The sequence below is a fragment of the Pinus tabuliformis genome, chromosome 8 (genome assembly GCF_031772625.1).
Source record: "Pinus tabuliformis cultivar Carrire ecotype Pingquan chromosome 8, CPIR1, whole genome shotgun sequence".
NCBI lineage: Eukaryota > Viridiplantae > Streptophyta > Pinopsida > Pinales > Pinaceae > Pinus > Pinus tabuliformis.
This window is the reverse complement of record NC_142294.1, coordinates 756,323,605-756,350,909: the sequence shown is the minus strand read 5'-3', so window position 1 is coordinate 756,350,909 and position 27,305 is coordinate 756,323,605. Positions and strand designations below refer to the sequence as shown.

Below are 27,305 nucleotides of genomic sequence, written 5' to 3'. Positions count from 1 at the left end.
TTCCATACCCTAATACATGACAAAATTCAATGGAAACATTGCAATCCCCAATCCTAAAATCCTGAAAAACTGATAAGTCTGCTGGATTTTGAATGAAATCTAAAATTCTACTTTCTCCATATGAAATCCAATGAGGCCGGAACCACTCTCAAACATCCTGAGTCATTTCATGGTAATGTTAACAATTTAAGTAAAAGGATGAAAATGAAGATTAATGAGAATGTCACTTTTACTTTAAGAATTTAACATTACCATGAATAGTATATCAATACTAGGGCCTAGACTTGATTATGAAGCTGCCAAAATGCTCTACTCCTTGCTGCAACAACACAAATCACTTACCAAATGAAAATATTAATGAGCAAACACGCCCTTTTCATACCCGCGCTGAGCTTAGCGAGTCCTGAAAACCGGACACGTGTCCTAAAATCGCGACACGCCCCTGAAAATCGTGACACGCCCTCGGACACGACGTGTCCGAAACAGAGACGACGTGTCCTGTGATTTGGACACGAATCCGGACCGAATCGTGTCGGATTCGCCGGATTCAGGATTCGCAGGGGGTTTAGGACGAATCCGGTTTCCTAGAACATTGGAGGTGGCTTACACATTAGTTGCTAGACCTCATGTGGTTGCTTGATTGACATTCATCCTTGGAATGGTGGAGATCTTTAGATAGAGTAGTTACATTATGTATGCTAGCCACATGAAGAGATGTTTTGCTAGAAGAATGCCTTATATTAGAGGACAGGCATTTGGCATTTCAAAGGAGGCCATTTAAGCCTTAGAAAACATTGGGTTGCTTGGAAGCTTGCACAGAGCCTTGGAGTTGACTTGGGGATGCCTAGGTTGTGGTAAATGATCATGTAGGTGGAGTGGACCTGGAGGAACACATGGTCTAGGAGAGACATTAGAGTTTTGGAGCCCCTAAGGAAGAGTGTTGGACCTTGGATGAGGCACATCCCTATCTTGGAGCCTTGCTTGTGGATTGTCATCACCCGGGAGCTTCAGATTTGTTGCTTTTGTGTGGACCGGTTAACCCCTAGTAGTACTTGTTTAACTAGAGGGTTAAGATCTAGTGAGATTTCATCTCACCGGTCTCACTTCTGATGCATCTAGGTATTGACATTGATTAGGGCTTATTCCAAACTCAATTTCATTAGATTCTAGCAAAGTGCTATTTTTGGTACTTTTCCTTTTTTAGAATCTAGAGATCCATGGCCCACACAACAAAGATGATTAGATATCCTTAATCGCTGTAAAAATGCAAGGCCAATGAGACTATTTTCATTTGCATGGAAGGTGCTAATTTTTTCTCACTTTTTTGCTTTTCTCACAAGATAGACTGATGCTCTATCTTCTCATTATCAATCTTTTCTACTTTTTGTTTTCAGAGAAACACTGTTTTTTGGGCATGTCTATAATTAGTAGTTTTTATGTATGATAGATACTGGATGAATGTCACGGTTCAGAGCGAACAATGGAGGTATGGTTTGAGATTCTAGTGGTTGAAAGAGTGAGCGGTTAAGGGCAATGTTGAGCGAGTTGTTTTTCTCATCAATATGACATGTGGCAGCTAGGAGGAAGGCTTAAAGAACCTGACTTTGCGTATTGGTTATGTTTCCAGCTAGGCTCATTTTGACATTTGGTTGAAATAGGTTATATCTGGTCGTTGAATTTGTTGAGTATCTAAAGGAAGTGACTCACTTTGACTAGGCCATATTGGGAAAGGATTATTTTACCATTTTCCTATCCAAGAAAATGAATGTGAATAAGACTCTCAAGCTGATTTGATAAAGAAAAGCAGTCCAATCTCCTAGAATAGCTATTAAAAGCTTGAAATCATGATGTTTACTCTGAGTTTTATCTTTTCATGCAAAGGAGAAGTGAGGTTAGAAAACCAAGTCAAATTTCTTTTCATCATAAACCTTAAATGCTGGTTCGACCTCACCATTATTTCATCTTTAGTTGACGATTTCATCCACCTACACTTATGCGAGTTATGTCAAGCTATTCATCAACAACTTGTGACTTTTCCTGAGATAATTTTTTGGCCCATGTGGTCCAAGTGTTGAAACCAATAGCTTTGCTACCAATTATAATGTCCTCGATCCATTGTTGGCTTTGCCTGTAACATTTCCAGCCCACGACCGGGTCATTGTAAGTGCCAATTTGGTATACTTATGCCCGGTGGCCCTTCGTAATCGAGTAGTATACGATTTTTCTCTTTAATTTGTTCATGCCAACAATACCTCGACCTCCAACCATGGCATAATTCGGTGCCAACTACTGTTATACCTTGTCACCTAAGTATTTACCTTTGTTTCTATTTTTGGCATGGTGATATGCACGTCGTGCACATTTTATGCAAATGCCTAGAAGATTAAAATTCATGCGCAACAATTTAATATCATTCATAGTAAAAGAAAAGGGTACATCGAAATTGCAACATAAATTAATTGATTGTTATAGAAGCACTTATCTGTTAACAACCAACTAGCTGTAAACCATCGGCGTTCCTCCCAACCATAGACCACACTGCTTCAATTCTTTCAGTAGCCGGTCACCCCCGTGTTGGGTTCATGGCTCCACTCGGCGTCTGCTACATGAGCTAGGTAAGCACCTCATACGAAACATGACAGAGCCAAGGTACAAACCTGACAACCTCCAACCTACGGGCTCACACCCCCCATCAGCCCACACCCAAACCATGCACACCCTTCTTTGCATCTGCAATCCCTCGGGCTATACCACCACCCCTAGTTCATCTTACTCACTTGCATAGGGACGATCTTTGAAACTCATGGTTCACATTCCCCATAAACGTACACCCAAGCACACCCTTCTTTGCACCTGTAGTCCCTCAGGCTGTGCCACCACCTTCAGGGTGTCTCACTCAGTCGACTAGGAATGCCCATAGTCCTATGGCTCTAGGAGTTCTTGTTGCTCTCACGAGTATCTAGGTACCCTCCAGGCTCTGATATTAAACAATTCAAACCCTAACAACCTCCAACCTGCAGACTCACATCCCCCATCAACTTGTGCCCAAGTGGTGCATGTTGTTCTCTGCACCCATAGTCCCTCGAGTCTTGACTATTGTGCCACCACTTCTAGGATGTCTTATTGCTGGGTAGAGATGGTCTTAGCTCTAGGGCTCCAAGAGTCTTACTGCCATCTTGGGTGTCCAGTCTCAGTGTCTAACTGGATACCCCCATGCATAGGGGAGAACCCCTTTTATACACATATTTCCCCTTTATTTATTATTATAATATTATAATATAACCTTCTCATCAAGACGCCTTTACCTGCCATGGAGTCTCAACCCCCCATATTCTTTTGTCTAATTCAGTGTGGAGCCATTATGTGTTTATTAATATGCATAAGTTAAGCATATTTATTGCACCAAGCTTTCTAGCCTCATAGCATATAAAAGCATATCCACGCGGGCACACCACCCCCCAACACATAGACACACATACACACGGGTGTACTGCCCCAAAGTGGTTCTCGGCTCACTAGCCTAATTAATTATGTCTCTGCTCACCAGCCTAATAAATCACGATCTGCAGACCCATTGCATAGGCAGACGGGCCTTAACCACATCTATATCTTGGCCCACTGGCCTAGCATGTACTTACACACAGGGCATACAAGCCTCAACAAGTTTCAGGCTCACCAACCTATTCCATATTCTGGCTTACCAGCCTCATGTTACACATACATTTGTATTATCATTTGAGAGGGGCCTGGTCGGTGGTGTTACAACAGGCGATTTTGGACAATTTTAACTTGATGTAGTACTGCAGAAAGCAGAATAAATCTTGACTGAGATTATCTGGAAAATTTTGGGAGTAGGCACATGGCATGGATGTCAACCTTTCGGGAGAAGAAAAGGTGAATGAGAGAATGGAGATATATTTACAGTGGCATCAAGGAGAGGGTTGGGAGATCATAGAATGCAATTTTAATCAGGAGTTGAACATCTTCAGGATGAATACTAAGCAGAGCACGATGGAAAGCTTTGGGCAAAGTTGTGAAGAAAATTTAGTTCAGTTAGACTGCCTAGGACACGATTCTTTGGTTTATGTTTTCAAAAAGACTTCAATGAGTTAACTTTAGAGTGGGAACAAGAAGTGAAATCGCTTGAGTGGATGAGATAACTTAGAAACTTTACAATTGCAGAGAAGTTGATTTCTCACTGGGGTTGGTAGCACATTTCTACCTGTTTAAATGATTTAAGTAAACTGCATTACTAATGAATGCTTGTAAGTTGTAGTCCAAAATGAACTGAATATTAATGATTTAGGGCATCACTACTGACAATGATCTTTTGTCCTGCTGCTTTTTTTTTGTTTATACACTTACTGATGACATTTAGATTAAAGTGTAATGGTTTCTTCTGGTTTGAATAAACTTCATTTTGATGTTCTTGTTTAGAGTACAGAATGATTGATTGTTATTGGTCTTATGAAAGACTTGGTTATTTGTGTGATGTATTGATTTGTTTCACAGGTGGTGATTCCAAGACTTTGATTATTGTTAACGTGAGTCCCAGCCATGCAGAAGTACAGGAGACAATATCGTCTCTTAATTTTGCTGCAAGAGCTCGAAATGTTGAACTAAGTCTCCGAAATCATGATACCATAAAGAAGTGGAGAGATGTGGTATGGTTTTAGACCGTGTCAACACTGCCATCGATATCTTGCATTGTTTTATTTCTATGCTTATTTTCACTTTGTTTACATCCCTAAAAGGTTGAATATTTAAATTTCATAAATGTTTTCTATCATCTCACTTCGAGAAAGTGGAGAGACATGCCACAGTTTTTGATCATTCTTCCACCACCGTCAATATCTTATGTTCTTTTCTTTATATGTTTATTTCTACTTTGTTTACTTTCTTTTTCCATGATTTTTTTTTTTCTTTTTCTTTTTCAAGTGGAATTAAAAACATACATATAGTAATTGTGCTACAGAGCACACATAAGTATGCTCTTAACAGAGTTCTCAAAGCCTATAGGCTGACCAAAAATATTCAAAACTAAACCTCACACTCCATGGACATAGAGTCCAGTTTATAGAAACTGAAAAGAGAAAAAGAGGTCCTAAAAGCATCCAGAAAATACTGTATACTTCAGCTACAAAACTGACCTCTAAGGGCCCTGCTAATCAGAAACTGTGTAGAAATGCCAAATATCAAAGTTACCACTCTAAGTCCATAGCATGAAACATAAACAGCACTACTATGTATCAGCCATATAGGTGTCTATTGGCTGCTGGTTGATGAACAGAAGCACTTTCTTCCATGAGGACCAGTGTCCCAGCTCCAGAGCTTGCTTTGGAAGTACATCAAGTTTGTACATTTAGCTTCCTATATGCGTGAGAAAAGGAGATATTGGTGAATCTTCTTTCCATCTCTTTTAGTTGATCGAGCACAGGAAATAACAAGAAGTTATGATATTCATTCCTCCTACTTTGTCAGTCCACAACCAAATGGGAATCTCCATGAATCTGCTGTTAATGAACTTCCCTTTCTATTGCAATCCTCATTGATATCATCAGAGAATTCATCTCTGTTCAGTTACTGGATCCTTCACCTTGTGGTCCCCTGAAGTTTCCCTTGTGTTCATCTGAGAAGAACAATATACCTCCAGCTCAAGGTTTTAAAACTTGGTGAACTCAGACTCAAACTTGACTGAGTTGATGGAGTTGACCCCTGCACATTACAAACAGCCATCTAAACAGTATGGCGAGTGGTTTGGTACCGAACTGGTCCAAGTACTTGGCTGAGTTGTACCTTACAGGTCCAAATTGCATATTTTGAGGGTAAGCTTATAAAAAAAATTACACCTAATACCTAATTTCACTCACCCTAAACCCTTATCAGCAATGATCATTACAAGGAGACCCCACTGCAAAGTATTTTCCTCACACATCTCACATTGAACATCTGTTAGCATTTGGATTTTTGGAGTAGTGTTGAAAACTGATTTGGAGTGATGAGCTTGGAGCTTTTTTGCTGATCCACGTGGGCTGTTTGCCGTGGAGTTGGCATCAAAGTTAGGAAGCTATAGCCCATCTTCAAGCTTGAAGGTGTTGATCAGATTAGTGTGCTCATTGATCTCATTCCAAAGCATGTTAAATTTTCCACTGTTTTATCTCTTATAATTGCAGATCTGAAATACGTCTTCTGCTGCAAAAATAATTGAGATAGGGTTTTCTGTTTGCATATTTGCACACTTGCAGATTTGTTTGCATTTACCATGGCCCCAAGAGTCAAAGATGCTGCATGGATCCATGCCGATGTTGTTGATGGCGAGATGTGTTGCAGATACTGCAAAAAACACATAAAAGAGGGGGGCATACATAGGCTGAAACAACACTTGGCTTAAATAAGAGGCCAAATTTCTCCATGTGAAGCACCAATAAAAGAGATTAGATAGTTTAGATTGAAATTACAAAATCAGTTTGAGAAATTTGAAGAAAACAAAGGTTGGTAGAAAGAGATAGATTCTGAAATATGGAGGAAGAGGCAACTTTCCATAAGACAAGGGGATCTGAAGCAAATCCTAGTTTTGATTTTGAAGGTTCTTTCTCTATCCCTTCTACAAATGTTAGGGACCCCTTTCATCATGTTCCTTGGCCTCATGAGCGGTGGCCTAAACAGAAGAAGAATGTTCAAAGTTATTTTACTACATCCTACCCCACCCTTGCTGATGGCAATACCTCTATCTCAACCGAGTCAGAATCAAACCTTCTTTAGATGACCATTGAAAGAAGCAATAGAAAGATGGTGCTTATAAATGCATTTCTAGATGGTGATATGATGCAGATATCTCCTTGACTTCTTACTCCTCACCTTATTCCCAATCTACACGGGATTCCATTTTTGCTACTTGTAAGGGCTTCATAGGCCCTAGTATGCATGACTTAAGTGGATCACTTTTGTACAAAGAAGTTTTGTCCATACATGAATATTTGAAGGGTTTTAAATAGTCATGGCCAGATGGATGAACTGATAAAGTAACCACCCTATGATCAATTTCTTTATTTCTTGCCCATGTGGATGTTGATTTGGGGTAGCATCGGATGTTCTCTAGCCACGAAATTTGGTGGAGAGGTTAGGGCACATGAGATCTCCAATACCTAGAAAGGGTTTGGGCAAATTCTAAACAGTTTGGGAGATATTAAAATAATTAATATTTTTAATGGAGTCCCTAAGTCTAAACTTAGGGAAATTAAAATATTAATGTTTATTAATATAAAATTGTGTTAGAATGGTCCAAAAGTCATGGATCAAGCCAGAATTAATCTTAGCCATTGATTAGGTATTTAATCTCGGCCGTTGATTTGTCAATGAGAAAAGTATATAAGGAGGCTTGAGGGTCACTTGGAGAACACACCAGAGTGATCAGTCATTCTATTCTCTAGAGCGGGGTTTGCTAAGAGAGATAGAATTAGTGATTAGTTGCAGTGAGGGGCAGTGAGTACGAGGTGGAGAGGCAGGGATAGTGCCGAGAGACCAACACAGAAGCAGAGAGAGGTAGACGTAGAGCCAGAGGGAGCCACGCAGAGGCAACAGAGACTGCGTAGAGCCAAAAGGGTGTACGTCATCCACACAAAGGCTGCAGGAGTGACGCAGAGAGCTAGAGAGGCTACGCAGAGCCTCAGTAGGCTAACACAGAGGGTTTCAAGTAGATGTAGAGGCCAATAGGGCTGACGCTGAGCTTCAGATTGTGCTGGAGAGGGATTTCGTGGAGTAGGATTTCCGAATACCTGTTTTCGAAGAGAGGTATTGCTGCCATATTCTTTTTATCTCTGTCGGGTTAGCTAGTGTGACACCCAGTGTACTTAGAAAAGAATTGCTTAATAATAAAACCCTCAGATAGCTGCACTGGTTTTCCCGCATTGGGTTTTTCCGGGGACATTAGTCCAAAAATAACGGTGTCATTTGTGTACTTGTTTTTGTTTCCTTCAGTTGATGATCTGTAATGTGTTGAGCATGCACTTGTATTTATTTTCAGTATTTATATGGTAAATAATTTGTTAATTAATAGAACAAGTAGGTAGGAATAAATCAGTAAAGTGCATGGAGGGTTTCTAACTGGTAGACCTAGAAACTTCAACAGTGGAACCATGATTTTGAAATTGGTTGATGCATTTGATAAGGTCAAAGATGCAAACTTGTTGTTTCAACTTTTTAATGAGATTGTTATGGAGGTGGGGTTGGCGAATGTTGTTCAAATTGTCATAGATAATGCCTCTAACTATGTTCTTGCTTGTAAGATGTTAGAGATTAAATTCAAAACCATATTTTGGAGCCCAGGTGCTGCACATTCCACAGACCTCATGCTTGGGGATATAGGCAAACAAGATTGGACCAAGAGCATTGTAGAGCATGTCAAGACCATTACAAAATACATTTACAACGATTCATGGGCATTAAACCTAATGAGAAAAAACACCAGGAAAATGGAACTTTTTAGGTTCACCATAACAAGATTTTCAATTGATTTTCTGATGTTTCAATCTCTCCTTTCCTAAGCATAGAACTTGCAGAAGATGTTCTGAAGTGATGAATGGAATGACTCTTAGTGGGCTTGCAAACAATATGGACAAGATACCAATAAGAAAGGCTTTTGAGAACACATTTTGGAAAAAAGTAGTAGAGGTTGTGAAAATTGTTGAGTCCCTTGTTTTGTAGCTAGTGGATGGAGACAAATTCATCATGGGTTACATTTACGAGGCTATGAATTAAGCGAAGGAGTAGATAAATGCAACGCACAAGGATATAGTAGCTAAGTATGGGCCTATCTAGGAGATCATTGATAATAGATGGAGCAATCAACTTCGTTTTCCTATACATTACAAAGATTTATTAGCAAAAATTTAAAAGATCGACTTGGGAGATCAAAGATGGATTGTATGAGTGCTACCTAGAGTTTATAATCCCCAATGCGAGTGAAGGGGTACATCAACAAATTACTGCCTCTCTAGAGCTATGGTTTCCCTTGGCAAAAACCTAGCAAAAATTGCAAGAGATGTGGTCCAATTATAATGCTATATACAATTAAATACTTACAAAACAATCAAAGGCTTACAAAATTGAAAATCAACATCGTTTTCATACCTCTAAAACTTTATATGTAAATGTTATCTCATCATTCATTGCATAATCAACATGAGGTAACAAGTTATGAGAGTCATACGTAAAAATGTTCATGGAGAGTTGACTTACAATTTGCGTGAACAAAGAATCATTGATCTCTTGCTATTAGCTTTAGTCAAGCCATAATTAGTGACTGCAACTATGTGCAGAGGATGACTCTTGTGCTAACCAATCTTGCAATCACCATGACTAGAAGGCCATCGAGCCCTTAATCAACTATTTATGCTAGCTTCTAATCCTTACACATCAAATTACTCAAGCAAAATATATGCTGCTCCCTCCTCTGCATTCATTAAATAGAATTCTTCTTGTCCATCAATGCAAAAAGCTTCATGCATAGGTTCCAATTGTTATCAAGTAATTAATCTTGTAGATTTTAACTTTTTCTTGGTTTAGCTTTTCCTTTGTTTCTTTTACGTAATTTCCATTCTTTTTGTTGTAAAAGGTACCAAGGAGGTGATTCCTAGTGTTTTCTGCTTTGGCTTAGGAAAACACGTGAGTTCACCTTTTTAGTGTGACTTTATGTGGTTATTAAAGTCATGTGACCTTTTAGTCACTTTATAAGGTATTAAAAGTACATTGTACTTTATTATATTAAAGTGACTTTATGTTTTAAAAGTAACTTTATGAGAAAAAGCACATGGTATGAAAACAAGTTATTATAAAGTGACTAGGGAGGCTCATTAATGGAGGAGACATAAGAGGGGGTCAATGGGAGATTAGATCGCCACCCTTGATCAAGGAGAGCTGAGATCTAATCTTAGCCCTTGATGCTAGGGATAGGGCTTCTCATCATTATGAGGCTAAAAAGGAGGAAAAATGCAAGGAGAGAATTCTTTCTTCATTCTTCTTGTGCAAGTGTTGGAGAAGAGAAGAGGGGAGGAAGAGGAGGAGAAGAGGTTGAGATAGCAGTTGCTAAAGGAGAAAACACACAACATCAAGGAGAAACCACACATACTTGAGTATCTAGGTTGGAAATCAGGCACGCAAACCGAGGTACAACATTCCATCTCTCAACATGATTTTCGAGGGGTTGAGGGCATAGATTCAACGTGGTTTTCAAGGTTCTAAAGGTAGAGACTCAATGTGAAAGTCGAGGAGTTGAAGTGCTGGTCTGAGGCACACATTTCAAGGATTGAAAAGGAAGGTTTGATAATGTTTTTTTCGAGGGAGAAAGGGGGATCTTGTGATACAGATTTCAAGGTTGATATTCTGAATCTGTGGCCCGAATTTTGAGGAGAAAATTCTGGGTAAAGGGCACAAAAATCAAGAGCAGAGATTGTTGACAGTGGTTCGAGTTTCAAGGCAGTCAGAGGTCCAGAATAGTGGCATGAGTTTCTAGGAAGATTGGCTTGATTTTCAAGGGAGAGATAAGTACCCTTGATGTGTATTTAATGCTGTAATATTCTCTAAGATGAGCAAAATAAAATCCTCCTTCCAAGGTCTATGATTGACCAAAAATAACAGTGTTCAGAATTGTATGTGTGCTTGCTAAATTTTTTATCAGCTGAAACTAAAAGTGAAAGAGTAGTGGTAGCCTAACAGTGTTTCTTTTGAATTTAATATTCATATTTAACTCAACAAATGAACATGGGGTTTGAGCATTAAACATGATGTGTAAAACAAATTGAAATCGTGTGGGGCTTGTTACCCACTAAAAGTGGGTGACCCCATAGGACAACTTTTCTCCTCGACATCTCTTTAGCTGACAACCCTTGATAGCCACTAGTGTACTCGATTCATAGTGCCATTTGAGATTTGCTCCTTGCATTAGTCATATGTCCCCTCACCCATCTGTCAAGAGCATATGTTTGAAGGTGGGCATTCCAACCCTAAAGATATGTTTTCTGTTGTGCAATTGAGTGCTTTTGCTTGATTTTCCTTGGGCATATTGGGCATGGATTATCTGGTGACTTGGAAGAAGCAAGGGTTTTGACCATAGTTTTGTTTCCTCACCTTAAATGGGGGGTTAATCCTCAATCTTAGTCTAGTGCTCCCCTATTGGCCTATGGCTTTAGGAAAGGCACTACATGGGAAACCCTGATTTTGGTAGTGTGGTCCCGTTTTTGGGCTCCATATTTTCACTCCCTTTGCACATTTCAAGCCCTATTTCATCATTTTTCCTCTTTGGGTCCACAAGGCACTAGTTCACCTACTCCCTTTATCCACATATCTGGGTCGGGCCTAGAAATATTGCCTTGGAGGTTGATGCAACTAAAAGAACATTAAGAGCATATCATGGCCACAAGCAAGAAACAAAAGAAAAGAATATTATAAAATGCAAAAGATGGTCGGGAAATTCAAATAATAGATGGAGAAAAGCCAAACATGAGCTATACCCCTTATCATTATGGCCATCACCCTGGTTCCTAGGGTCCATGAGTGCCCCTGCATCATTAAGGAACCCATGCGTATCGCAACGCTTGGTGGGCGATGGACTGCCACACCTTAAGGTGGTCATAACTGCTTATATCATACACAACATGCTGTCATCTCCTAGAGCCCCGAGCAGTAATACAAAGAAAAAAAATCAAGAAAAGGCAAAAGGATAATGAAGAAGGGTGGAAAAACAAAGGTTGGGGTAACTCATGTATCCAAGACGGCTCCTTCCTACCTCTATACACCCAATTATGTGGACATCCCTCATGATTAACATACTTGAACCTATGGCATTTGGCTTTGAGACCCCTGTGTGCCCATCCATTTCATCATTATTCACATGACCCCTATCAATTGAAGGGTGTACCTTGGACCTGTCTTTACCCTTAGGGGCTGGGAACACCTAATAGGGTTGTTTATTAGCCACTCCTACCTAGGTAGGTAACCCTATTACCAACTTGAAGCCCTAAATTTGGAAGGGAAGCCCATTATGAAGTCTCAATGTGCCCTTGATTAACAAACTTGGTTCACATAGATGCACTAATGAATTACTGTACTTGATGGTGAGGAAGCACATTGGATCTTATATGTAATTGGCATGTGATTTCATCATGGGCAAAGCAACTTAATTGGGGCCCATGCCCACCAAGGATCATATTGACTCTCCCAGGGGAAGCATTGAAAGCCATGGGACTCCATCATGTGTTAGAGCATCATTTCATGCCATGGGCACCTTTAGCACCCACAACAGTTTGATCATTGTTCTACATTAGTTATGAGATGTTGCACTTGGACTAGTGTGCCGTAGTCGGCTTAGCATGTTACGGCAGCTGATCCAAGGCCCAAAGGAGGTTTGTCTCACCCTTGAGTCATGGGAGGGCAGGCACCATCATCAGAGCCTTCATTTGGAGCATTATCCACTATTCTATCATCAAGAGACCCATGAGATCAGCGTTTGTGCCCCAAACCTACTTTGTGGCTCCACATGATGACTTGCATGGAGAATTAGAGGCTGTCCCCTAATTGGTGATTTATGGAGTCCTCTCTCTCATCTTGGAACCTAGAGGACTCAATGTGGCCCTCCAACTGCCCTACATCAGCATGACTTCATCAACTCAGCTAGCATTTGGATGGCTAATTTATAATTTGTGAAAGCTACTTGGTCGGCTTGTGACCAAGGCTTGTTTCTTGCCATTAATGTTTTTGGGGCTAATTAGGCTAATTCGACTTAGTGAGGTTCATATAAATAGAACTCACTCTTGTTTGTGAGAGAGCATCATCATCATCACTTGGATTCTTCTCTTGTAAAAGAACTCACCTTTTCTCTTTGGAAGCTATTGGAGATTCTTTGATGCATTTTGGCATTTGGAGCTGAAATTTTCGATCTTATTTGGAGCTATCTCATGATTTGTGGATTGATATATCAAATTGTCATCTTGTAAGTGCTTCTTGTTGAATAATTTCTTGAAATAATGTCTAATGTATAGAATTGTTGCAACTAGATTAATGCTATTATGCCCTAATTATTGAAAATCATTTTTGGAAAGCTATTTGGTTGGCAATTGCAGATGTTACTGTAGGTTTTAACCCCATACAGAAATTACCTGCATACGAATTCCAAAACACAGAAATTAAATAATGCGAGAGCATAACACATAAAACACATATACACAGAGATTTTCCCTTGGATCCCAAAACCGGGACTACCAGCTTGATTTTTCATGATGTTCCTTTCAATTTTACAATACATATTTATACATGCCGAAGCATCCAATACCATGGACCGAAAACCATAGGTAGGTTAGTCGTGGAAAGAATATAACACAACCCAACAGTTACTGATTATATAGTAAATGGTGAATGTTCCTAGTGAATGAAATTTTGTCTTTCTTCCATAAAACTCCATAAATCTTTAGTGGGTAAATGTTGAAGGTTGATTTCTATGGCATCATCCTTTAGCCTTGTTAAGGATGATTTTGGCCAATTTAAAAGCATCTAGGATTCCATAGCCCAAAGGACTAGGCACCATTCCAAGAAACTTGGTCATCAACTCCTCTCTTCTCCATATTTTGTCCTTCTCAATTTTTTGGCCCCTTTTTCTACGACGGCTAGGCTAGGGCATCAAGTGAATTCCTTTCGGGTGTGAATTTTGGGATTCTATGCAATTGGGCCTCTTCCTTAGGGTCTTGCCTAGAGGATTTCCAAGTTTGGTGGGTTTCTCATGGTTACTTATCCATAAAATCTTGTGACCTAGATGTGCCCTAGAAGGGAAATCCTAGTTTGTTTCTCCTAGACCAAGGGACTTTCTTGAGGGTTGTATGAGCATTGCATTTCTTGGAATAAATCATAAGAAACCCTTTCTTCTTCCTTACCTTGACCTAGTGAGCACCTTAGAAGTACTTCTCCCCACAAGGTCTAGTGCAAGTATTACCGCGGTCTCTCAAAGGGAGTGTGGAGCGTCTTAGAAGTGTTAAGGCATCACATAGAGCTTCCTTGAGAGGTCCTATACCTCATCGCCTAGAGTCTTGAATCTAGGAATACATATTATCATTCCCATATCTCAAAACCCTAGGTGTTGACCTCTTCATCTTAAAATTTTTGTTGGAGATCATTTAAGTTTCTTTGGAGCATTGAGCCATTGTTGTGTGTCTTCTTGAATGGGCTTTGTGGAATCAAGTTATACCTAATCATTGATCTACTTATCCTAAGTGATTCCCTTCCCACCGAGACTCCTTCCATCGGTGAAAGTGCGTAAAGAGCAGGGGACTTTGATGGAGGTGACAATGAGTCATTGTCCCATTGTTGTCTCTTACTCTACTAGTTGTCCCTTAGGTCTTGCCTTCCTTAGGGCCCTGCTAGATTGTGTGGTACCATTATTTGCACCGTTCGTGGGGAGGAAGTAGGTATGGCTCCTTGGTTTAGTATTTAAATAGGTGATTTCTCCAATGACAATATAGATCCTCTTTTGGCAACTCTATAAGTCCCCATGGAAGTTGAAACTTCGACAATGTTAACATATCAACGAAGGGGTGATGAATCCCCTTCTCCCCCTTTCGTGGATAGGGTTAACATGCATAGGATTCCTCCTCCATGGGCAAATCGGGTGCTTCGTGTTGATTTGTGTAGCTTGGGAGGTACTCAAAGCCTGACGGTTCAGGGTTTGGAGGACAAAGTGCCACAAAGGCAACTTGTGGGCTTGGAACCCAAGTATGGGGTTTTGGCACCCATCGTGTTTTGGGGAAAAACCATGATGGATTCACGACATGTGATGAATGAGGATGATAGTGCTTGGAAAGACGAATCCAATGCATGGAAAATCGTCCGAATCCCAGTTTTTATTAGAGAGAGATTAATTTTTGAAGTTGGGAAATTAATTTGGTTGTCAAGTAGGCTGACTTGATATGTGTCACTTCAAGTGAGACGTTGAACCCTTGCATGTGTATAAATACAAGGAGTATTGAAGTCATTTGAATCATCTTGTGCAACATTCATCCAAGGTAGCTCTGAAATTCGAATGCCCTAGTTACAACAAGAAAAGGGTCAAGGGATAGCATGAGAATAAGTCTGAATTGAAGGCCAAGGAGCAGCGTGGGAGAGGTCTGTTTGGAGGCTGAGTTTTGGGTAGGATTATGGACCTTCTAAGGGCTGTTTGAGGGCTAAAAAAGAAGTTGTTCTAGGGCCGAGATGCTGGGCTGCTAGGCTGAGGAGCAAAGGAGATTACACTATTGTTTAGGAGTTGTTTGGGCATTGTTTGAAGGGCTGTTCACTACAGGATTGATGTGTGTTAGGCCACAGGCCATAACACCACAGCAGGGGCTTGCATAGGGCATGTTAAGGGGCTGGTGTATGCCCTAGATAACAGTGCAGCAAGGAGTTCTTCAAGGGTATGTCGCAGTTGATTGAAGGGTTGTTTGGGGACTGTCAAAGGAGTTAAGGGCTGCAGCAAGTGCCCTAACCAACACTGTCACAAACAACAGTATGCAAACATAAAGGACAACAGTGTTTTGTGGAGGAATGTTGGGTCAAGAAGTGACCAGTTTGGATCAGATTTTTGTGCACCCTGTTGGTGCCATGTAGATGACATTCCGTGGTGGTGAAGTGTCATCTTAGGAGCAGAATCGACAGTGATGAGATTGGGTGTCATAGAGCTGATTGGAGGGCAGCAAGTTGGCTACCCAAAGTAGTCCTAGAGCAACAGACAAGAAGGACTTTGTTGGTGCGAGATTGGGTGAAGTTTTGGTGCCGAAGTGAAACACTTTGATGGACGAAAGTTGCTGCTAGCGTGGCAGATTGGAGCTCGGGAATTAGGCCTACCCAGAGAGTAGTTGATAAGCTCGTGTTCATTGTGGCAGTGATAGGAGGCAACCCTCTTGGAGTCTCGATGTGTAGTGGCCTTGATGGACTAAGGCACTACTAGTGAGCAGTATAGAAGCGAAGGACCGACAGGACAAGATACGACATTGAAGTTGCGCAACAAGGTTTGTCATAGTTTCTTGTATACCATATACTATTGTCTTATTCAGAATTTGGTTTAATATAGTGAAGATTGGGATTGTATAATATTGTACAATTTTGTTTAAAACTGTGTATATTGTGCATATGTGATTTACTACTTTATATTTCCGCTGTGCAAAGTAGTTTATGGATGAGATTCTTGGTTTGGTAGCATCAGTGATTTTGAGACTCTAACCTAGACCCAAGGTCTTGGAAATTCAACATGGTATCACAGGGTGTCTGAGCTACTTTGGAAGTAAGTAAATCAGAGTTGTGCGCAACGAAGTACATCGTGAGAGGGAGTTGGTCACATTGTGAGTGAGAGGTTCACTACAATGTTGAAGCTGCAGGCAGGTATCCGATATGAGGATAGGTTGGAGGGGTTGTCCAACTATAGTCCATGAAAGGAAAGGATCAAGTTGATCTTGCAGGTTAACATGATCTAGGATTTTGCCAAGAAAGAGATCAAGAAGCCAATCGACCCTAAGGTATTGGAAATATGAAAAGATTTGGATGCGAGGGTGAGATTGATCATCCTTGATGGTGTGAGGGATGCCATAATACCTCATTCATCTGGGAAGAACACCACACATGAGATGTGGATTGCTCTTTAGAATTTGTTCCAGAATAAGAATGAGAACCGGGTACTGGTATTAGAGGACAAGTTGAAGGCCACCAAGATGTTAAAGGGTGAAAGCATGGCCTCGTATACGACGAGAATGTCTCCGGTCAAAGATGAGCTTGCTGCCATCGGTGTGATTCTCTTAGATGGAGATATGGTAAGGATTGCCTTGAAAGGTTTCACCGAGGAATGGAAGCCTTTCATCAAAGGGATCGTTTCCAAGGAGAAGCTGCCAGATTGGGATAGGCTATGTAATGACTTCATTCAGGAAGAGTTGCAAGACGAGAATCTTCAACCGAAGCATAAAGCTTCAGATGATGACGTGGCACTTGCATCACCAATGGAGGGTAAGCACAAGAAGGACTTGAGGAAAGTCAAGTGTTTCAATTGTGGCGAGATGGGTCATTTTTTGTCAAAATGTCTAAAGAAAAAGGGAGATGATGAGAAAAGAAAAGGGAAGCATGCTGCCCTTATTGCCAATAAAGCAGAGATGGATGAGTTCGCTAGAAGATTGGAAGAAGAGGAGGAGGATTTTGCTATGATTTCTCATTTCTTGCAGAGTACTATCAAAGAGGATGGACGGTACATGGACAGTCGTGCGACGAAGCATATGACAGGGTCACAGGATGTTTTTGAGACTCTAGCTGGATGGGACTTGAAGTTGCACATAGTGTTGGGCGACAAGAGTCAGTTGGAGATCCGAGGATCAGGTGTTGTGCCATTCAGGATGGAGATAGGACGTATGATGTGGGTCCAGGATGTACTGTTTGTACCAAGACTCAGATATAATGTGCTCTCCGTCTCGATGATGGAGAAGAAGGGGTTTGAGGTCTTGTTCCAGGATGGAAAGGCAAGACTCAAGCTCAGAGGCTCTAAGTCCGATGGGATTGTACTCGGAGTTAGAGAGCATGGTCTCTATAGGTTGACGGGCAAGCCTATGGATCATGGAAAGAAGTAGGTGGAGCAGGTGCAGGTTCCAGAGAAGCAGGTGTAGGTGCAGGCTTCAAAGAAGAAGGCACGAGTTCCCTAGAAGAAGGTAGAATTTCCTGAGAAGGTCCAGTTTCCAGAGACTCAGAAGGAGTCAAGTTCGAGAGGGAGCTTGCAGATTCAGAGGGAGATTCTGCAACCCAAGAAAAGCACGTGGTCAATGGTGAGCAAGGATGCTCCTACAACTGCCAAGAAGGAATCATGGAAAGAGTGGAAGATGTTACAGGATAAGAAGAAGAAGCATGTTGTTTCCAGCAGTGACGACAGTTCCGAGAAGGGCGTAGTTCACCGTATAGGGATTGCTGCGATTGTGAGCGCCAAGAGTTGGGCAAGTGTTGCGAGCAGTGAGGATGATGACGAGATACTTCCTACTCTTGGAAGTACCTCCCTCACTAAGAGGGAGTGTTGATTTGTGTAGCTTGGTAGGTACTCCAAGCTCAAGGGTTCAGGGTTTGGAGGACAAAGTGCCACAGGGGTAGCTTGTGGGCTTGGAACCCAAGTATGGGGTTTTGGCACCATTGTGTTTTGGGGCAAAACCATGATGGATTCACGGCATGTGATGGATGAGGATGATAGTGCTCGGAAAGACGGTTCCAATGCATCGAAAATTGTTCGAATTCGAGTTGTCGTTAGAGAGATATTAATTTTTGAAGTTGGAAAATTAATTTGGTTGTCAAGTAGGCCAGCTTGATATGTGTCACTTTAAGTGAGACGTTGAACCCTTGTATGCGTATAAATACAAGGCGTATTAAAGTCATTTTAGGCATCCATCTTGTGCAACATTCATCTAAGATAGCTTTGAAATTTGGATGCCCTAGTTGCAGCAAGAAAAGGGTCAAGGGACAACGTGAGAATAAGTCTGAATTGAAGGCCAAGGAGCAGCGTGGGAGAGGTCTGTTTGGAGGCCGAGTTATGGGCAAGATTATGGACCTTCTAAGGGCTGTTTGAGGGCTAAAAAGGCAACTGTTCTAGGGCCGAGATGTTGGGCTGCTAGGCCGAGGAGAAGAGGACATTACGCTGCTGTTTAGGAGTTGTTTGGGCATTGTTTGAAGGGTTGTTCACTACAGGACTACTGTGTGTTAGGCCGTAGGCCATAACACCACAACAAGGGCTTACATAGGGCATGTTAAGGGGCTGGTGTATGCCCTAGATAACAACGTAGCAAGGAGGAGTCCTTCAAGGGTATGCCACAGTTGATTGAAGGGTTGTTTGGGGACTATCAAAGGAGTTAAGGGTTGCATCAAGTTCCCTAACCAACATTGTCACAAACAACAATATGCAAACATAAAGGACAACAATGTTTATGGAGGAATGTTGGGTCAAGAAGTGACCAGTTTGGATCAGATTTTTGTGCAGCGTATCGGTGCCATGTAGATGACATTTCGTGGTGGTGAAGTGTCATCTTAGGAGTAGAATCGACAGTGACGAGATTTGGTGTCATAGAGCTGATTGGAGGGCAGCAAGTTAGCTACCCAAAGTAGCCCTAGAGTAGCAGACAAGAAGGACTTTGTTGGTGCGAGATTGGGTGAAGTTTTGGTGCCGAAGTGGAGCACTTTGATGGACGAAAGTTGCTGCTAGCCTGGCAGATTGGAGCTCGGGAATTAGGCCTACCCAGAGAGCAGTTGATGAGCCCATGTTCATTGTAGCAGACATGTCTTGTAGTAGTGATAGGAGGCAACCCTCTTGGAGTTTCGATGTGTAGTGGCCTTGATGGATCAAGGCACTACTAGTGAGCAATATAGAACCGAAGGACCGACAGGACAAGATACGACATTGAAGTTGCGCAACGAAGTTTCTCATTGTATCTTGTATACCATAGACTGTTGTATTATTCAGAATTTGGTTTGATATAACGAATATTGGGATTGTACAATATTGTACAATTTGGTTTAAAACTGTGTATATTGTGCATATGTGATTTACTGCTTTATATTTCCATTGTGCAAAGTAGTTTATGGCTGAGATCCTTGGTTTGGTAGCATCAATGATTTTAAGACTCTAACCTAGACCCAAGGTCGTGGAAATTCAACTTCCTTTAAATTTTGATAACATACTAGGAGCCCCTCATCTTCTTCCCCATGATTATGATAAAGTGCCCTAGTTCTATCGCAGGGATGATGAAGACCCCCCTGAAACATGTGGATTTCTTCCTTTATTTCATAGGTGGCAGGGGGCTGGAAGAAGATGTAGTCATGACTATGTTTGTTCATACTCTTCAAGACTACACTAATGATTGGCACCAATCTTTTCTCCCTAACTCTATTCCATCTTGGGATGATTTGATGGCTAGATTTAAAAAGAAATGGGTCAAAGAATGTGATGTGGTCGAATTGTACAAAGACATTCTCTTAAGCAAGAGGGAGAAAGGTGAACCTATTAAGGAATTTAGCCAAAGATTCAACACCCTTGTTTATTTGATCCTTGATAATCTTAGGCCCCTGAATAAAGTCATTCTTGCAACATATCTTAAAGTATTCACAACAGAAATGACCTATGCGGTCAAATACAAAAAGCCTACGAATATCCTTCAAGCTCAAAAAATTATCCTCAAAGTAAGTAAAGATACAAATAAAACCATGATAGATATAGTGCACCATGATGATGAGGAACAAGGGGATCCTACACCTATGCCTCCAGAAAGGGGGAGCCCACCTCCTAGAAAAGACATAGTCCTTTTTAAAGGAAATAAAGTAAAGAAAAAGAAGCACAAGACAGTCCTCCAAGGAATGCTAATGTTGACCCTCCAGTTGTGGTGTACTCACGTAAGCATGACTTGGATTGTTTCCCATTCTACATTGCCCTAAACATTGACAAGTGCATTTTGAGGAATTGTGCGCTTGATTCTGGATCACATAGTGCAAGATTTAGGGCTGCACGTATCTAGAAAATATTCGAATAAATATACAATCAATTTTAAAGAGGGTTAAATCCATGGGAAAATAGAGGGAAAGGAGGTTTACTTACAAGGTTACTCTCAGAGAAAAATCACCATGGATATAATTATGATTAAAGTACCTCCCTCTGGGGGGTGTTTTTCTCTAAACAGTGGATAGAGGACTTAAAGCCAACCATAAATGAGGATAGGTCTTGTATTAAAGTTCCCATGGGAGAAAATTCTTGTGCCATCATACCTAGGCATAACTTCACTAGACCCGTGATTACCCTCTCATGGGAATTTGATGAAGAACTGTGGGAAGAAGATTAGGAGTTTGGGGAATGGAGGTTGTATATAAATGAACCTAACTAGGGACCAAAACCTATAGGAATTTGGATTATGTACTTTGATGGAGCCTGCTCAAAGTTTAGTTGTGGGGCTGGTATAGTCCTAATTTCCCCATCCGAGGACTACACACTATTTTCCTTAAAACTTGAGTTTGGATGTACTAACAACATAACTGAGTATGAAGCCCTCCTACTAGGACTTGATGCTGCTCGCTCCAAGAAAATTCAACAGTTAATTGTTATAGGTGATCTTGCTTTAAATGTCTCCTAGGTGAAGGGATCTTTCAACACCAAGAATGAAAAGTTGAAACCATACAAGGAGCGAGTTATGAATGTGATGGACTTCCAAGAATTCTCCATCTAAGTTGTACCTAGAAGCAATAATCATGTTGCTAATGCCCTTGCACTGGCTGCATCCAGCTCCCAATACCTAGATGATGATATCTCTGAATTAGGGAGGTGTGTGATGGATACCATATATCAGGTAACCATCCTTGATTATGATGACCATGGCCTGTTTTTAAGAATGATGAGGAGATAATTTGTTTCCTTCAAATCATAATGAATCACATAACCAAGAGGAAGATTTGGTTAATGAACAACACTTCGATAGAGATGACAAAAATATAACCAAACTTGAAGCCCAAGATTCATCTGACACTATAGATCTCAATTTAGGGACTTCTGCCTCTCCCCAAATTGTCAAAATAGGAAAAGGGTTGTCTAATTAAGAAAGAGACGAACTTGAAAAATTGTTAAGAGAATTTAAGGATGTGTTTGCTTAGTCTTATCATGACTCGAAGGGATATAGCCCAGAAATCATACAACACACTATCCCTCTTCATGATGGGTTGAAGCCCGTTAGGCAGAATATAAGAAGAATGAACCCTAAGCTTGCCCCCATACTCAAGGAAGAGCTTCAAAAGATGGTGGATGCCGACATCATTGCCCCCATTCGACACTCTTCATGGATTTCAAAACCCATGGTTACTTGGAAAAAGACGAGGAATATTAAGATATGCATTGATTTTATGGATCTTAACCAAGTATGTTTGAAAGATAATTACCCATTGCCCAACATGGAAAATCTCTTGCAAAGAATAACTGGCTCTCAAATGACGTCATTCCTTGATGGTTTCTCTAGATGTAACCAAGTTGTGGTTAAAGAGGAAGACCAATTGAAAATCGCTTTCCCCATCCCTTTAGGGACCTACATGTATCTTAGGATGCCATTTGGTCTATTAAACACTAGTTCTACTTTCCAAAGAGCTATGGACTTTTCCTTTAGAGACCTTATAGGAAAAATCGTGAAGATATACTAGGATGACTTGACTGTGGCATCTAAGGAAAGAAAGGATCATTGTAGGCATCTAAGAAATGCGTCTGAGAAATGGAGGCAATATAACATCTCCCTTAATCCCAAGAATTCTATTTTTGGGGTTGATCAAGGAAAGTTGTTGGGGAGCCTTGAGGTCATTCTTTGGTAAAATGAATTTTCTAAGAAGATCCATATCGAATTTTGCTGAAATTGTTAAACCCATGAATGACTTGCTAAAGAAAGATGTGCCTTATGTATGGGATAGCACTAAGGAAAAATCTTTTGAAGAAATTAAAGAAAGGATTGCTCTTAGTGGTCCTGATTATTCTAAGGATTTCATCATCTATTCTTTTGCCCCAGAGGATACAATTGATAGTATACTCATGTAGAAAGATGATGAAGGAAATGAGCGACCCATAACATTTATGAGCAAACCATTAAGAGATGATGAGACGCGATATGCGATCACTGAAAAGCAAGCTTATGCCCTTGTCAAATCACTCAAATATTTCTGGGCATATGTGGGGTACAATAAGATACATGCCTTTGTCCCATGCCTTGTTGTGAGGGATGTGTTGTCACAAACTGATTGCCTCAGATCAAGGGGCAAGTGGGTAGTAGAAATACAAGAAGATGATTTGGAGATCCACCCAAAAAGGATTATCAAGGCACAAGGATTGGCTTAAATGCTTACCAAAAACAACAATGAGGCCTTCCAAGAAGGAGAAAACGAACAAATGTGCACCACTGTGTTGACAAGCAGAATAATTCCTCCTACGATGAGTGAGTATTTGCCCGATTAAAGCCCCAATTAGACCCTTTTTCGTTTATATGGCCGTATACTCTGGAACTAAGACTTGATTGCCTTTACTACTTTAAACTAAAATTAAAACAAAACTAATCTAGGGGAAATATATGACGTATTCAAATATTCACAATTATTTACAAAATTATAAACAGACTACTGGTTGGATGAAATCAATTTGAACAACAGGGGATATAGGATTCATTTGAACATAATAAACCACGTGAAATATCATGTTCATTTAAATCTGACTGGATTTTGGGTCCAGCGATCCACACAAATAAGTTTTGAGGGATTTTTTGATACAAAAGACTCAAAAAGGGATATTCTAACAGGTTTTCATCCTATTCAAACTAAATTTTATTTGTTTTTTTTTTAAATAAATTTGCATGCATTAACTAACAAAATTTAAGAAAGAACACTATCTTGAAAACAAGATAATTAAGATTCTATCTTTCGAATATCAGATTTCAAACATTGGACAGGAATATAACAAAAAGTTAACAGTTCATCATTTCTGCTGATAATACTTTTAGACTGTAACATGTCCAAAGAAATGTTTAAACAAAATAATCAAATATTCATTCAGAAATAAATATGCACAAGTTAAAGAGTAATACCAGATGTATCCATTAAGAAATTAAAAATATATCTAGATATTAATCTCATAGCTCACAACACATCAACTCTGAAACTGGTCTTCAAAAAAGTTGTAACTTCAAAATTAATTAAAAAATGCAAGTATTGAGTCTTCACAATTTCTCGACCCCTGACCCCTCACACCAACGTAAGAGGTTCTATAAATACTTGAAAAAATAAGATAAGTCTTTTGAAAACAAGAAAATCAAAAAGATTTTCTTAAAGTAAAGATCTGGTTCTATAAATAAAATTCTATCATTGTTCACCTGATATTCCCTGAAAAGATGGTAACTCCTCCTCGTCTTCAAAATCTTCTTCTTTTAGGTTGAACAATAGATGAGGTGCATTAATCTTGATATGTTTTTCCCTTGTGAATAAACCTGGGAAACTGCTCAGAAGTGAATTGGATGGAACTGATTTGTGCTGACTTGACAATTTGCATTCAGAGTTTGGATTGTTTTCTCTCTTTTTTGATATTTATTTCCAAATTTAGAAATGAGCTTAATTTACTCAAAAGGGAACCGTAGAAATTTCTGGAAAGTTTGTTGAGTCCAGATTTTAATCTCATTAATTTCTCTCTGATCTTTGATGATGAACTCTCTTGCTGGCTTCTTTAATTCTCCTGGAACAACTTCTTTCAATGGCTTGGAACCTGAAAGACCAAATTCTTCAATAAAATCAGTCCTTTTCTTCCATATTGCTAAGCATTGTTCCTGGGCATATTTAGTCCAATCTTTTTTTCTTTGGCTTTTGCCTCTCTATGATTTTTTTTTTTGGTTAGTTAAGACTAACCTAAGTACCCACGGGGGATTTGAACCGGTGACCTATCGCAAGGAGTGCCTTAACAACGCACCCATTCACCGTCAATCCAAAGCCCCGTGGGCTGCCTCTCTATGATTTAAGGATGCAAGCATTAATATTTTATCTGTCTTAGAAACCTTAGGAATTTCATTAGATTGAAATTCCTCTTCCCAGTCAAGAATAGAAATAAATCTGGTTTTAATGTATTTGTCCCCTTCCACTAAGGAATCAATCCTTTCATTTAAATTTATAATTTCTTGATAAAATCAAGATTTTATCCATCTGTTTGTAGAATTTTGATTGATCCTTTCTCAAAATGAGACAAATTTGTAATGCTTTTTCTTTGAGCCCTAGACTCTGTGTTGATTCTTGTTTTTGATTGAGTTGACTTTGAAGAGAATCAATTTGTTCTTTCAAATCCGTAGTCATGACCTCAATGTTGCTTTCAACTTCCTCCTTCAAAATATAGATTTGATTTTCATGAGCTTGTTTTAATTCTTGAACATGCTGCTCATGCCTTGAATTTAATTCATTTGATTCCATTTGAAATTGTTTTTGTAAATTTTCTCTTTCTACTGCAAACTTTGGATAAGAGTTGCAGAGTATTTCTGCCAATTTTCTCCAGCAAATAACTCATTCTTTTCTAACTACTTCTCCAACACTTTAATTCTCTGAAGACTGCTGTCATATGAAGCTGCTAACCCATTAAGATGATATTGTTTATAATTCACAATAACACCCAAGGCCCTTGAAGATTCTTTGTAGTTTTCTTCTACATCTCCTTGAGCTTGCCAACTGAATTCTGAAACAATCTCTATAGAATCCAATTCTGTTCTTTGTTTTCCTTACTACTGACTTGGTTTGAGAATTAAAATAATATTGAGTAAGAGAAGGAACAATATCATGAATGGTTTCTAATTCAGAAACATGTTTGAACAGAAAATAATCTCAAGGGATATTAGTGGAAATAGGTGTCATTGAGGTCTTGGGAGATGTAGTGGAAACAATATCCATCCTTTTTTGTGGCTCCATTGCCTCTTTATTCCTTTGGGAAACAATATCATCAGATAATTGTTTATCCTTCTCCTTATCAATCTTCATTTCTTGGCTTGTCATGTTTTCTGGTTGCTTCTGCTCTGTATCCTTACGTGAATTGATCACAATGATCTCTTGTTCACTCACTGTTTTATTTTCAGGAATTGTTGTCGTTGTAACCTCTACAGCAGTCCGCTGATTTTTGTTTATTCCTTCACTGCTATCTGCTTCTTTACCTGTAATAGAAACATCTTCCATTTTCTCAATATGAATTCCTTGCTCTTGCTGAGAGACAGATGAAGGTTCTGAAGTAATTTGTCTAAAATTAAAATAAAAAAAACTCAATTTTTTTTTGTTCTTCTAAAGAGATATTGAGATGAAGACTTTTTTGTCTTAAGAAACTTTCAAAAAGATTTTCCCTAAATTCTTGCAATTGGTTTCTTGTCTCAGCGTCTAAAAGCCTTCCTCTGTCAATGGCTTGCTAAAAATCATGAATGGCTCTAAAAACCTTATCAAAACGAGGTTGGTGATGAGCAAAGATTTTCACATAACTAACTGTTATATAATGCATGCTAATGATCCCATGGGGATCATAATCATATTGTGGCAGAGAATACAACCAATCTTCTTGCATCTCCTCAACTTCTTTAAAAGCATGTCCCTTATCTGCAATATTTATCCCTCCAAATTTAGTCGGAAACCCAGGCCAAATTTTCTTCTGTAATATGCTTAATTTCCGAGCCTGGCCATTTAGAGCAGCTTGATTTGCCACTTCTCTTAGAGCAAGTCTTTCTGGAATATATCGGGGTAAGAAATGAGGACCAACCTCACTTCCATAGACTCTTATGTAGGAAAATAATTCTTCAACAAACCAATCACCTATGGACTCTAGGCTTTTTTAAAGATTTGGACTGATTCTTGGAGGGGTTTTACCAAACATGATTTCATAAAAGGGAATCATGACATAATGGCAAATATCATACAAGTGAAAATTGAAATTGCTTTCCCACAGGATTGGGGCATAATTTTGAATGGAGAGCTGCTGGTCAGTGGGATAGTTCCATTTCATGAGGGGAAATGTGACTGAGGCAATAATAATATCTAGTAAGAAAACAAACATATGGAATATGTGTTTGTAACCGGGAGGAGACGCTAATGATAACTTTAAAGGGCCTGTGATGTTTTGTGATGTCAGCTCAATTGAGACACTTCACATCTTTCATGATGCTATGGATTATGGGAATCCATTTTGTTTTATAGTGTTCAGGGTCTTGTTCTCCATATAATCGGGATAACATATTTATGAGAAATCTTATGGGTTTCTTGAAAATAGAGATGGGATATTCCTTGTTAGCCTTAAGCTTGAACTCGTGATAAGAGTTGCAAAGTATTTCTGCCAATTTTCTCCAGTAAATAACTCATTCTTTTCTAACTACTTCTCCAACACTTTAATTCTCTGAAGACTTCTGTCATATGAAGCTGCTAACCCATTAAGATGATATTGTTTATAATTGACAAAAACACCCAAGGCCCTTGAAGATTCTTTGGAGTTTTCTTCTACATCTCCTTGACCTTGCCAACTGAATTTTGAAACAATCTCTATAGAATCCAATTTTCTGTTCTTTGTTTTCCATACTACTGACTTGGTTTGAGAATTAAAATAATATTGAGTAAGAGAAGGAACAATATCATGAATGGTTTCTAATTCAGAAACATGTTTGAACAGAAAATAATCCCAAGGGATATTAGTGGAAATAGGTGTCATTGAGGTCTTGGGAGATGTAGTGGAAACAATATCCATCCTTTTTTGTGGCTCCATTGCCTCTTTATTCCTT

The 27,305-nt window shown here is 39.6% G+C and overlaps 1 protein-coding gene across 1 annotated transcript in view; it reads left to right on the top strand.

Annotated features, from left to right (window-relative positions):
* LOC149237796 (kinesin-like protein KIN-14L) overlaps window positions 1–27,305 on the top strand; it is a 422,935-nt gene that overhangs the window by 131,175 nt on the left and 264,455 nt on the right. The window contains exon 10 of the mRNA XM_089372799.1: window positions 4,513–4,664. Within this exon, the coding sequence (XP_089228925.1) occupies window positions 4,513–4,664 (152 nt within the window). The remainder of the gene's footprint in view (window positions 1–4,512; window positions 4,665–27,305) is intronic.